General features: G+C 39.0%; 1 protein-coding gene across 1 annotated transcript in view; it reads left to right on the top strand.

Annotated features, from left to right (window-relative positions):
• LOC149074625 (dermonecrotic toxin SpeSicTox-betaIIA1-like) overlaps positions 1-12,884 on the top strand; it is a 137,952-nt gene that overhangs the window by 36,377 nt on the left and 88,691 nt on the right. Inside the window, exon 4 of the mRNA XM_089247361.1 lies at positions 1,815-1,874. Within this exon, the coding sequence (XP_089103487.1) occupies positions 1,815-1,874 (60 nt within the window). The remainder of the gene's footprint in view (positions 1-1,814; positions 1,875-12,884) is intronic.

The following is a 12,884-nucleotide window of genomic DNA, read 5'->3' as shown; positions in this document are numbered from 1 at the left end:
CGATGGGGGATATGCAAGAGTTGGTCCCAATATGCAAGAGTTAAATGAAAACTTGAACCAAAATTGTAACCGACTTCCGTAACCCAAAAACGTAACAGATTTTCGTTACATAAAATCGTCACTAATTTCTGTTGCTTAGAAACAGGCCCTTTTCGAGTTTGGGATTTTATATTATAGAGTAGATAATAATTAATTCAAAGCAAAAAAGATCGAAACCCCTTTAAAACGTTGTTCAACGGACGGCTTTTAAAACGACGCAACGTACCAACGAGAACGACGACGACGGGGGGGGGCAAAGAATATGTACTCAATGTGTGTGTGTATTTATACCATTTTTAGTGTATTTTTAAAAGCCGGGAGGGGCAACGCCCCCACCCCCCGACGCCCCAAATGACAGGCCTGCCCAAGAGGTTAACGAAGCCACCCTGGAGACTTTTTTTCCATGAGATGCTTCAATAATTTGGTGACAATTTCAGTAGAACATTAAATTACACAAAAATCATAGTACCTAAAACAAATGGTATATAGAACATTCGTTAAAAAATATACACGAAGATACCCTAACCCAGCGGTTCTTAAATTTTTTTTCACTCACGGAGCCCCGTGGGCCGCCTTTCATTTTAATTGATTTATCATATTTTGTTTATTCATTTCATTTTCCACGACCTGTCGCAGAGCCCTGGAAAATGCATACGGAGCACCGGTTGAGAACCGCTGCCCTAACCAAGCTACTAACGAGTGAATTAGCTCAAATATAATTAGTAATAATTGGAGAAAGAACTAATAACTAGTTCTCTTAGCACAAGCTGTAGCTTTCTGCGTGGATGATGAATGAATTATTGGATTTGGAATAAACCTCAGAACAGTGGTTAAATTTCATAGGTTTCAATATATATTCAAACGAATATTCAGATACGAATAATAAATATTTTTGTCAAATAAATTAACAATTTCTAATTTACTGGTAAAAACTTTCCTTTTCTTTCTTTCTTTTTTTCAACTACAACGTGGGTATTTGTGCCCTTTTCAAACCAAGTAATCCTTCTTTTCTCAATAAGCTATTCTTCTTTTCAAACATTGATGAGTTTAGGGAGGAGAGGACTCTATTGTTGCAGGAAGGGGCAGTTTGACGACACTGTGTACCTGTCACTAACCGTACAATGAGATGGGGGAAGGAACTGGTTCCTGGCGAACGCATTTATGAGTTCGAGCCGAAATGACGGTAGTTGTCTTCGGACTCATATATGAGTTCAGGCCGAAATGACGGTAGTTGTCTTCGAACTCATATATGAGTCTTCACCGTTTAGAAGGTTAACCCAAGACAAAATTTTGGAGTTGTTGATAAAATTTTCTCTAATGTCTAGGGCCATCTTGTGAGGGGACAGAGGATCCAAGACAGCATACAATGCTGACAGAGTCTGTGTATATACCTGTCATATTTTCGTGTTCACTAGTATATTTGACTGCCTCCAAGATCGCTAACAGCTCCGCTTGGAAGACACTGTTGTTAATAGCGATCTTCGTAGACCTTTTTGACTACCACGTATGCTGCCGCTGTTCTGTGCACACGTCTGCACTCTTACGACCAGATGTTCCTTTGTTCTCTGTCAGTGTTACCTAGCTGTCTATTTTATCAGCCCGGAAGTTATCCGGATGCAATATAGTTCCATCATACAGCTCGACAAGTGCACGTAACACACAAAATGCTCGCTAGATTAGTTCATTTTACTGGTTGGTTACAAAATGTGGGAGACTCCTATTTCGAATTGGGATGGCGAGTCGATCAACAGGGGAAAAAAACCCGTGTTGCCCAGGGAGAATGTGCTTGCGCCGATCAAACCCTCATTTGCGATCACAAGGAGTTCAAGAGAAAGGTGGAAAACTCTATTGCGCTGAGCTTGTCGAGTAAACTAGATGATATAGAAAATCCGATCCAGAGAAGAAACTTAATTTTCAACAGGCTTGAACGAATCGGCTTCTGAAACACCCGAAGATTAGTGATCGCCGACGGCCACAGCCCGGTAATTTGTAAACTGCTGTACTATAACGACTCCGTGGCAATACTGGCAAACTCAAAGGTCAAACTAGTGGATTTTGAGAGGGGCTACTCTTCAGGAGAAAATGGTAATTTTTGACTACGATTGAACAAACTGTTTTTTGATAGTTTCTGTTTTACGTATAGTGAAAGTGATGACAAAGTATTCAAGTGTTCACCCCTTGCTGATGCAATAGCCGGAGCCCGAGTGAAATTATTTCTTGGAATGTTGCGGGAATTTGTTCTACCGACAATCATAGTTGGATACCCTTTTAAATAATATTTTTTTTGTGTGTGAAACACTCTTTCTGACTAACTTTTTGTTTTCCGCAGCAACCGTCGGTCGATTTAAAAATGGCTGGCTACTGTGTGTTAAAAAATGTATTAATTAAAACCCTTTACAGGGATGATTTTGTCACGATCGAATGTAACTTGTATGATTTTTATATTAACCCATCCGAATGGAATACTATTTTCAACAATGTTTTTAATTATCTAACAAGCTCAAATCGCAAATTCATCTTGCTCGGTGATTTTAACGCTAATAGGCAATTCTGATACTTCTACGGATCGGGATTATCCTGCCCTCTATTCGGAAATCCAGGAATTCCTATGATCCCACGATCAATTTTCAATTTGTGTGAATACATGTTATATGATATTATTGGCAACCAAGGAGACAAATGTCCCATACTGGTTGTTACAATGAATAGGTTTAAAAAATATAGTACAGTGATATTATTTTCAGATATATGATGGGAAAAAAATATAAAAAAGATAGTAGTTACAGATAAAAATAGTATAATTAACAAAAAATGAATATGTTAAAAATTGCAATATAAACAATAAAGAATATTCTCATGCAACGGTGGAGGTGCTATAAAAATGACATATGAATAATATTAACATGAGTTCTTAATATAGACTTGATATTTACCCGAAATACACAAAAGAAAGAAAAATATTAACATATTAACGATATACATAATAAATATGGAGCCAACACATGAATTTGTACAGGATTATGGGAGGTGATTTAATTAAGCATAATGTTTGAGTCCCATTTCTGATTACATCCTCTATGTTAATGAATTCGAGCAGGTAAAGTTTGAGTCGTTTTTTAAATGCAGTAGTGTCAGTGACTTCTCTGGGTAGATTATTGTAGAATTTTGGAATCAGAAGTGTTTTTTAAGAATATTTTTATGAACTAATGGCAGTGAGTAGATGGCATTTAGACGTGCAGAAGTACGTGATACGTTAAGAGGTAAGGAGTATTGGTGTTTTTTTATTATTAAAGGGGCAGCATGCTTATAGATCGATGCAGGTTAAATGATTTGATTTTTGTAAGCGGTCGAGGCATCGGAGATTTTGATGGCTTTCTAACCTATGTTGAAAGCAACGGTACCTCTGTTGTGGATTATGCCTTTTGCTCGCCAGACAACTTCAATTTGATAAGACGCTTTGAAGTTCTCAATCTTTGCGACTCCGATCACTTTCCCATTTAAATACACATTTTTAGTGCACACGCTATGTTTAAAACTGCTTTAAGCGAAAAAGATTTTTTGGATTCCCGAGAGAGAGGTGTGAAATTTCTAGATCCAAATCGAGGTTTCCCACTCGGATTGGAATTCGTTCCATATCGCGATGTCTTCCGTGGATATGATGGTTTACGGAAAATTCACCGACAACAATTCGATGAGAGTCAGAAAGCGAGGGAGTGAGCGATTGAGTGACCCAGTCAGTGATCCTAAAGATATCGCGGAAAGTTTTAATAATGACTTTATTAGAAGAAATTGAGATGATACGGAAGAGAAACTATAAATTGCTGTTTCACAAGAGAATATATTCAATAATTCCATTAACTCTATATTTTACTCAGAATCTTCTAATGAAACGTTAAAAGGAATAATAAATGAAGTGGATACGCGATGAATTAACTTCCTAATACTTAAAATCATCTCCTGCTATCACTTTTTTATAATATCAAACATTGTTGCTCATCAATAACCAATGGATTATTTTTTCATCAACTAGCTGTTACCAGCGACTTCATTGGTGTGGATTCTGCAATCTCAGATTTACACAGCAATGATTCCTCCTAAACCACTTGAACACCTCATGATCCCCATGGGTGATGAACTTTCAGAAATCCCGTATTAATGCGTGTCTACATCTATATACTGCATATAAAATAACATGTCTTGACTAATTCATCATCGCCGAGCCAAAACCACTGAAGCTATAAATATCAAATTTTGTGAATATTTTTTTTTCACGACGTGAACTCACTAAGAAAGGTTTTTCCATATTCGACTCCTAACGGGGGTTCAATAATGGAGGGGGTCATATTTTGGAATCGCGCCGAGCCAAAACCGCTGAAGCTATAAATATGCCATTAGGTCGATATTGTAATATATACAATATAACATAGAACAATCAGATTTTTTTAATCATTTGTGACACTATTAGGTTAAAACTGACTAATTCACTCACTCATTCACATACTCACTAGGTCACTCACTCCTCTCTCAATAATTCAATCGCTCACTTCCACGCTAACTGACTCGCATCGAACTGTTGTCGGTGAATTTTCCTGGTGGTGAATTTTTTGGCGGTGAATTTTCCGGACACGGGATATGATAGGATCTAGACGTCGTGTTTCTCATTGTTGGTTTGATGAAGACTAGGAAAACTATCGGGCTCTATATCGATTTCGTAGATGTGGGTCCACGGAAGATCGCGTAGGATTTGTGAAATTAAGAAACGGAGCACGCTTGCTCCGTCGATATAAAAAAACGAATGTATTTCAAATCACTGATTTAGTATCCCGATTTGTATAAAAATAGCTCCAAATTCTGGAACTTTCTGAAAATTTATGAATGAAGGAAGGACATGAAAACTGATAATATCGACTGCTCCGGATATTTTTGTTTTCTCAGAAACCGGCAACTCTGCCCCTTTCGAACCGTTTAACCTTTGCACGTATTGGAGCGATGTTCTTCTGGATGCCCCCATTAGTTTAGAAGATATCGCCAAAGCCCCAGATTTAATCCCAATCGAGTTTTTCAGAGTAGTAGACATAAGACAGTTCTTTGCAAACCTCTTTAACAATTTTTTTGATATTCATGGTATTTCTGACTCCTAGAAAACAAGTCTCATTTTCCATCTAACCCCCAGATATACCGCCCAATCTCACTTCTGTGTACAATTTCTAAATCAGTGTACGTTCCCGTGTTGTATCATCGCTTGAAAATGGCTTTGTCAGTGATATTTTATCCCCCTTTCAGGCTGGGCTTAGAAGCGGGCGCTCAATTTTAGACAACAATCATATTTTGGACACCATGATTGAAAAGTCCGTCTCACGAAGACATCAGAAACTTTTTGCTTTCTTTGTGGATTTCAGGGCCGCATTTGACTCAATAAACAGAAATTTACTCTTTACTAAACTTTTTCGTCTTGGTTTGAGTTACAAATTTGTTAGCGCAATAGTTGGTTTGTATAATCCAAACCATGGCACAGTTCTCACTCATGCAAGAGAAGTTTCGTATTCTAAAAGGGGTAAAAGAGAGGAATGCGGCCTCAGTCCTCCTCCTTTTAATATCTTAATGATTTTCTTGTAGACCTTTCTTCGGAAGGGTCTGGCGTCTCGCCTTTTCAACGAGACGGTGAATGCCCTAGCTTTTGCCGATGATATTGTTCTGATGGCAGATTTCAAGAGTGGACTGCAGAGGTTGATAAACAAACTCGAGACTTTAGTTCATGAATCCTACCTTCAGGTAAACCTGTCTAAATCTATGATTGTGGTTTTAAGAGAGGATTCAAGCTCACTGACACTTTCAGGTGGTCTTTTCTTGGTCAATCATAAGTATTTGGGGGATTGATTTCCACTACAACGGATCTTTCACAAGGAGTATAGACCAAGCCTACTCCTTTTACAAACTGCGTATCAATAAACTGTTGCACTCTTTCCCACTGAGGCATTTACCAAATTTTAGAGAGACAATCAGTTTTTGATTTTACTATTCTCCCATCCTTTCTCTTCGATTCAGAAATTTGGGGTGTCGAATCTGATGTGTGTATTTGATCCCCTTCATCTTTTTCATTAAAAGAAGTTGCGATATTCCTATTCACACCACTTCCCATATAATATACATGGAGTTGGGAAGGCTTTCAATATGTTCAAACGTACTCTCAAGTAGTTAGAGCAAAACATTCGCACAATCTATCTTATACTTAAATGAGTATAAATTTGTGTCTCCATACCAAACAGGGCTGGGGCAACCGGTTCTGTAACTTTTTGTCAGAATTTTTTCCCAGCGAATTGCGTAACTTGGAACTGAATGGTTTTTCTTCTTCTGGAATCTCTAAATGATATTCATGTAAATAATTTCGCCAATAAAATTTCCGTTAGCAACTTCAATCCTCTCTACAGATACCTCGATTCCCCCTTCTACCCTGAACCGTATCTTAACAATTGTAATAACAAGACCTACATATCAGCTACTTTGCAGCCGTTTCAACCACTACTGCCCCCCTCTGTGACGGATGATGTCCCAGATTATTTACATTTCTTTTGCACTTGCCCCATGTTGATCTCCCTACGTGATCACGTTTTTGATACTTCTCACCCTTCCCTTTCAACTCTTTACCTATCAGGGGTGAAAATCTGTGTACCCTGTAATCTTGGAGAGCTTCTTCAGCCCCGTTCATATGTGTAAGATTGGGGGTCGCTTTGGTGATAATTACTGGCATGGCAACTTTTTTCTCCTCATAGGGAAAGAAAAGGTGGGAGAGAAGCTCATCACACATACACAAAAGCGCATCTTTCTTGGGGTGGATTGGTGGTCGACACCGACCTTCTCTCCCGTAATCTCCTTCGTCAGCCATCTTGAATCAAGCATTTCCGTTCGAACCACGTAACCAGTGACGACTTCCGGAAAGAAGAGGGGGGATTACCGGCATAAACTAAACGTCATGTGAATGGTTTGCGGCGAAAACCCCCGTTACCGGGAACTTCCCGGGATGTTTTATTGCACATGTGAACGGAGCTTTCGAGACAAATTCCTTTTACCCTTCTTATTCTTTCTCCAATTCTTCCACTGCATTGTAGATCCTTTCTCGACAATAACCAGATTATTGGTAGGAAGCAAAGGATATGGCATCTCCCTCCTCTCTGACCAAACAGTGTGACCGAGTATTTTTTGGGAAGATGATGTTGTCTATCTTTACATAGTTAGTTTTCTGTGATGCAAAGTTTTGGCTACTTATCCTGTTTGCCACCACCAACTTTGCCAAATTTATTTTTCGGTAATTTTTATATTTTCTGTCATCCAGGAATTATGAAGAAAGAAATTGGGACAGGCTTTTGTTTTCACGATGTGTTCGGATACGTGTGTTCAAGCCTTTTTCAATCTGTTCATTTTAACTCAAATCATTATCGTAACGATTGTTTAGTAAATGAGGAGTAGGTAATCCGTCCGGGCACACAATTTTTATTAGCATCATCGTAGGAAAAATTTTGCCGAAACACTCTAGTCATGTGCCACTGATTCAGATTAAAATTTTATGCAAATGTTTATTTATTTTTCTTGCCATATAGTAAATAAAATTCATCGTCTATTACACTATGATGCGATGTCTAAAGAAAGCCGTTTTAATATATGCACTAATAATATACACGTTACGGTAAATGAGATTGATCGGTACTTATCCATGATTGCCGGTTCTTATGCATAATCACTAATTTTCTTGGTAACTTTGCAAATTTCATTGCATTCATCACTTTTACCGGTGATTATGTGTGATTTCCGGATGGCGTTAGTAAGTTTTTGATAAATATATGGAATATATAAATCACATGGATATATCGTTTTCATTTAACCACTTCAGTTTTTCCAGTACGTGATGCATGCAGCACACAAATTTTGTCATTAAAAATAAAGCTAAAATGAATGTGAAGAGAGAAAACAGAGAAAAACAAATTTCTCTTGCCAGCCTTGCTACTGCTGGCTTTCTTCATTTTTATCAACATAAGCAAACATAACCAATATATTACCAATCGAATCAATAATTCTAAAGTTCGTGAATAATGTTCGGAAAATGTAAATAATTGATTTACGGTTCATCATGTTCAACAATACGAACTGGGGGTAAATGTGATAAATTCGCAAAATAAATCAAACTTACCAAAATTGTCGGGTGATTACGCTAATAACCAGATTTATCACATCTACCGTAACATATATACCATACAAAAACAGTCGTATTACAGTATTTGCAATACATACAGTACGCATTTTTTATACGCAGAAATAAAGTAAAAAAAAAATGTAGAAAGGAAAAAAAAATATGCAGTGACGATACAGAAGCCAAAACATTTTGTTCAGAGATATCAAATTTTCCCAAATGAATGAAAAATATTTAACCAAAAATAACTACATATTGAGTGCTAAGAGCGGGATGGCGACATCTATTCAACAATACCTACCTATCCTTAGGGACGGGACAGGGGTGTACCAAGTCGAAGGTTTTCCTGCATAGCCCTAAGGTATTAAACATTTTTGACACTGAAACCACACATCTTAGTTGTAATAAAAACATAAATGATGTAACTTTCAACTTCATTAGGAATATAAATTACAAAACCGTTTCAATGAATGTATTATAAGCAGGTATAATGATGCATACTCTCAACGGGGGGGGGGGGGGGGTTCTCAAACTTTTTCCACTCGCGACGCCCCCTTTCCCCAATCAACTCTTATCCGCGGCTCCCTTGCTTAAAAAAAAACCACCAATCAGAAAATTGTTTGTCATTCTTATGCTAAATCAGCAATATACATTTACAAAATTTTAGGCATCAATACCAATTTTACAGTATATGTCCGCCGCGTGTGTTGTATATTTGCATTTGAGAAATAAGTAAAAAAAACAGTTACTTGTGTTTTTTTTTTCTCTTCAATCTTTGAAACAGCTTTGACACACAAATAATAACAGATTTCGCACTCCCCTGAGCTTTCCAGATGGAGTGCGTATCTTCTTTGTTTTACATTTCAAGCATGTTCTTTTTCTTCCTTCAACTTACACTCGTATATGTGAGTGAGCTGGGGTCAAAGAGTGGAAACTTCGTTTTCGGCTACAGAAGTTGAGAAAGTTCATTTATGAGTTCTAGTCTGAAAGAGAGCTTTCAGGATCTTTGGATACTTTGTCATTGTGTAGTTCGTGACCGTGTATATGATGAATGCATTGTTTATGGCCAGATCAAGCATGAACATGTACAGCCATCATTTCACAGACTTGCGTTCGACACTGTAATATTTTCTTTTCTGATCCGCAGGATCTACTCCTCCCATGTATTTGTTGTAGCGAGCAATACATGCCGGGCAACTGACGTCTATCACTTTCGCTCTTTGCCTTCTCTTTACCTGGAGAATCTCGCTCTCGGTGTGTGTTGAGAGAACCGATATTTTTTTTTGTCCAACCACGTACTACACAAGAGATTTTTTTACCTCTTGACATTGATGAACATGGATTTCCCCCTTTTCTTTCAATATTAATGTTTTAAGTTGTGGTGGTATGCATTTCCGATTAGCCAAAGCTGTTCCACGAGCATAATGACCAAGAGAAAGAAAGTCTCGCATCAAGGTGACACTGGAAAAAAAACGATCAAAATAAAGCCCACATGACGGACAGTGTTGATTTTTTTTAACAAATTTCATGACAACGTCATAGCCTAGACCTTTTCCGGATCGAACAGTTTTATCGTTTTTGCCGCAGTGCATTTCAAAGTCATGAACGTAACCCAGGTACGAAGAGCAAAGCATCCACAGTTTGATGCCCCGTTCCGCAGGTTTCAAAGGCATATACTGTATTATGCGCAATCTTCCTTTAAATTTTACCATAGCTTCATCAATAGCCAAGTCTTGATATGGCAAAAAGTTCAGATTTGAAAAAAAAAATTTCATGAAGTGAAGGGTTCCAATTTACTTATCTCCAGCGTTTGACAAATGAAAATAGCGGAGCACCTGCTGGAACCGATTCTTTGTCATTATGGACTTCACTTTGGTGTTTCCCAAAATTGGATTTTCAGACCAATCTACTATTTCGGGAAGCTTCATCAATCCCATTATCAGCATAATAGAAATGAATGACCATATCTCTTCAATCGAATTGATGGGATTCCAATGTCCCGACTTTTCTCTTTATGCTGCATAAGAATTAGTGTTCCTTCGAATAGTCTCTCACATTTCATTCGAAAATATGAGTTTGAAAAAATCAATAACTCTGGTTCCACATTGCAAATCATGTTGTGGGCCTGGGCTTCTCATATTCTTTCACCTTGATCGCCTCATACGATACTGCATGACCAAGTAGTAGTAGTAGCTACGTTCTGTAGTTGATTTATCATCGTGATCAACTCTTGAAACGTTCAAAATGAAGGAATCATCATTGCGATGGTCAGATATGGCTGACAACTCCAATTTTGAGTTTTCGGAGCTGTCATCTTCGAAAAGAATTCGTCTGATGCCCTCGACTAGGTCTCGGCATTTTGGAACAGAAACCGAAATAAAATTATCAATCGAAAATATTTTACGACCTATTCGTGTTTTGAAACAAACAGAATGTGTACCGTATGCTTAGTACAAGACGAGGAAAAAGGAGAGAAAGGTAAAGCTTAAAAATATACACTGCTGGCCACCGTAAATGCAACACCCTGAAGGAAGCATGCAAATAATATGAAATTTACAACATGGATTAGCGGAGGTGAGATATGCAAATGATTAGAATTTCAGCGCAGACGCACATCATGCGCGCCTGTGGCGCCACTTCAAAGCGCTATTTAAGGCTTGGAGATTTCGACGATTTGAAGTACGGCAATTGTGTTTTTCTTGTGGTTTCTTCAAAAAAACGATCAATTATGCCTCGTAGAAAACAGCCATCATCTTTTGATCAAGTATCCGAGTTCGACAGAGGAAGGATAGTGGCCTACCGAGATTGTGGATTATCTTTCAGGGAAATCGGTAGTCGTATTGGACGAAACCAAACAACTGTAATGCGGATATGTGATCGTTGGATGCAGGAGGGTACGACGGACCGACGTGTTCGATCGCATCCACCTCAGTGCACCACTTCACGTGATGACAGGCGTATTGTGCGTATGGCAGTGACGAACCACAGCACATTCAGTCTGTACCGTATCATCCAGTGTCTGCGCGTACCATTCGACGCCGTTTACAGCAGAGTGGTCTGTCCGCAAGACGTCCATTGCTTCGTCTACCCTTGACGCAGAACCACAGATGTCTCCGCCGCCAATGGTGCGATGAAAGAAGGATGTGGACGGCACAATGGAATGAAATTGTCTTTACTGACGAGTCACGCTTCTGTCTGTAACACCACGATGGTCGGATTCGAGTCTGGAGACATCGTGGAGAGAGGATGCTGGACAGCTGCGTTATGCACCGGGTATTATGGTATGGGGCGGTATTGGATATCACTCTCGCACTCCTCTAGTACACGAGCCGTTAAAACCCAAAACGGCTCAGTGATATGATTGGCTGATGAGGGAGTGACGTCAGTATAAACGTACTAACGTGGTTTCATTAGTTTATCATATTTGGCAAGAAATTATACTTTTCCATCTTAGAAACAAGTCGCCAAGATGACCTTATGTTGCTATCTTTCAAAACAGAACTGTATCTGGAAATCGTATGACCGTGTAATCTGTATTTTACGGGACAAAATTACGTAGAACTGAGAAAATTGCAAAATTTCCCCCGTTATCACGTCATTTCTAGTAAAAATACTCATTTTGTGGATTTTCGTCTTCGAGAGAAATTTTTTTTTTTCAAACCGTGAATTTTTAATTCTTATTGAAAATTTCCCATTTTGAGATATTGGTTGCATTCAATACTACTGTGCTGTTGTTTCATACATGCTCGAACCATGGCCAACTGTGGTCCTCGGACTTATCTGATGTGGCCTGCGACCTCAAACTTAATTTTGTAAAAATTTTTAGATCACTTCAGTGACCGCCGCACAGTTCCACAGCACACTTAAACGGTCCGTGGCACATTTACAGAGAACTTGAATGGCTCTTGGAGCAGTTTAACATCAATCACTCAAGTGACCCTCGACATATACGCAGGTCACTTACCTGCGGCATGGTCTAGAACACTTGAGCGAACCCGACACATTTCCAGATCATTTTAGTGATCCGCGGCACATTTTAGATCACTTAAGGGGCCTTTGGAACAGTTCACATCGCTCAAGTGGCCCGCGACACATTTACAAATCAGTCAAGTGACCCACGACATATTTACAGATCACTTAAGTGATGTGCGGCACAGTTCCAGAGCACGTAAGCGGCCTGCGGTGCAGTTCCACATATTACTCGTTACCCGTGGCTCAGCTCCAGAACACTCAAGTGGCCCACGGTATATCTCCACATGAACTAAGTGGACCGTGACGCATTTTCAAATCAACGAGGAAGTGGCCCGCGCTCTCCTAAAGATTGAGTATCCTTGCATTACAGTAATGTTGAAGCGAAGGGTCAATGGCAAGATTCCAGTTGGTCCGTGTAATCACACGGACTAAACTTTTTTCACTTCCAAGCTTATAAGCGAAAAAAGTTTCGTCATGATTCTTATCAGTATAGTGTTTTAACAATAAGAGAGCCACTACATCAAATGGACCCCAGGACCAGGGCAGCAAACAGATTTGGTGCCCCGGACCAGAGGGGGCGCAAATATAATCTATTAACCCCACCTTCAATATTAGAAGGACGAGGCACCAAAATGCGTGCTTGCATCGGCTAACTAAGCATCTGTAGTTGCGGCCCTGTCCAGAAATTTAT

This window comes from Pholcus phalangioides, unplaced genomic scaffold (genome assembly GCF_987345545.1).
Source record: "Pholcus phalangioides strain wild (caught in Gottingen) unplaced genomic scaffold, Ppha-v1.0 ptg000017l_1, whole genome shotgun sequence".
Lineage (NCBI taxonomy): Eukaryota > Metazoa > Arthropoda > Arachnida > Araneae > Pholcidae > Pholcus > Pholcus phalangioides.
Note: the sequence above shows the minus strand (reverse complement) of the source record. Positions and strands in the feature narration are given on the sequence as shown.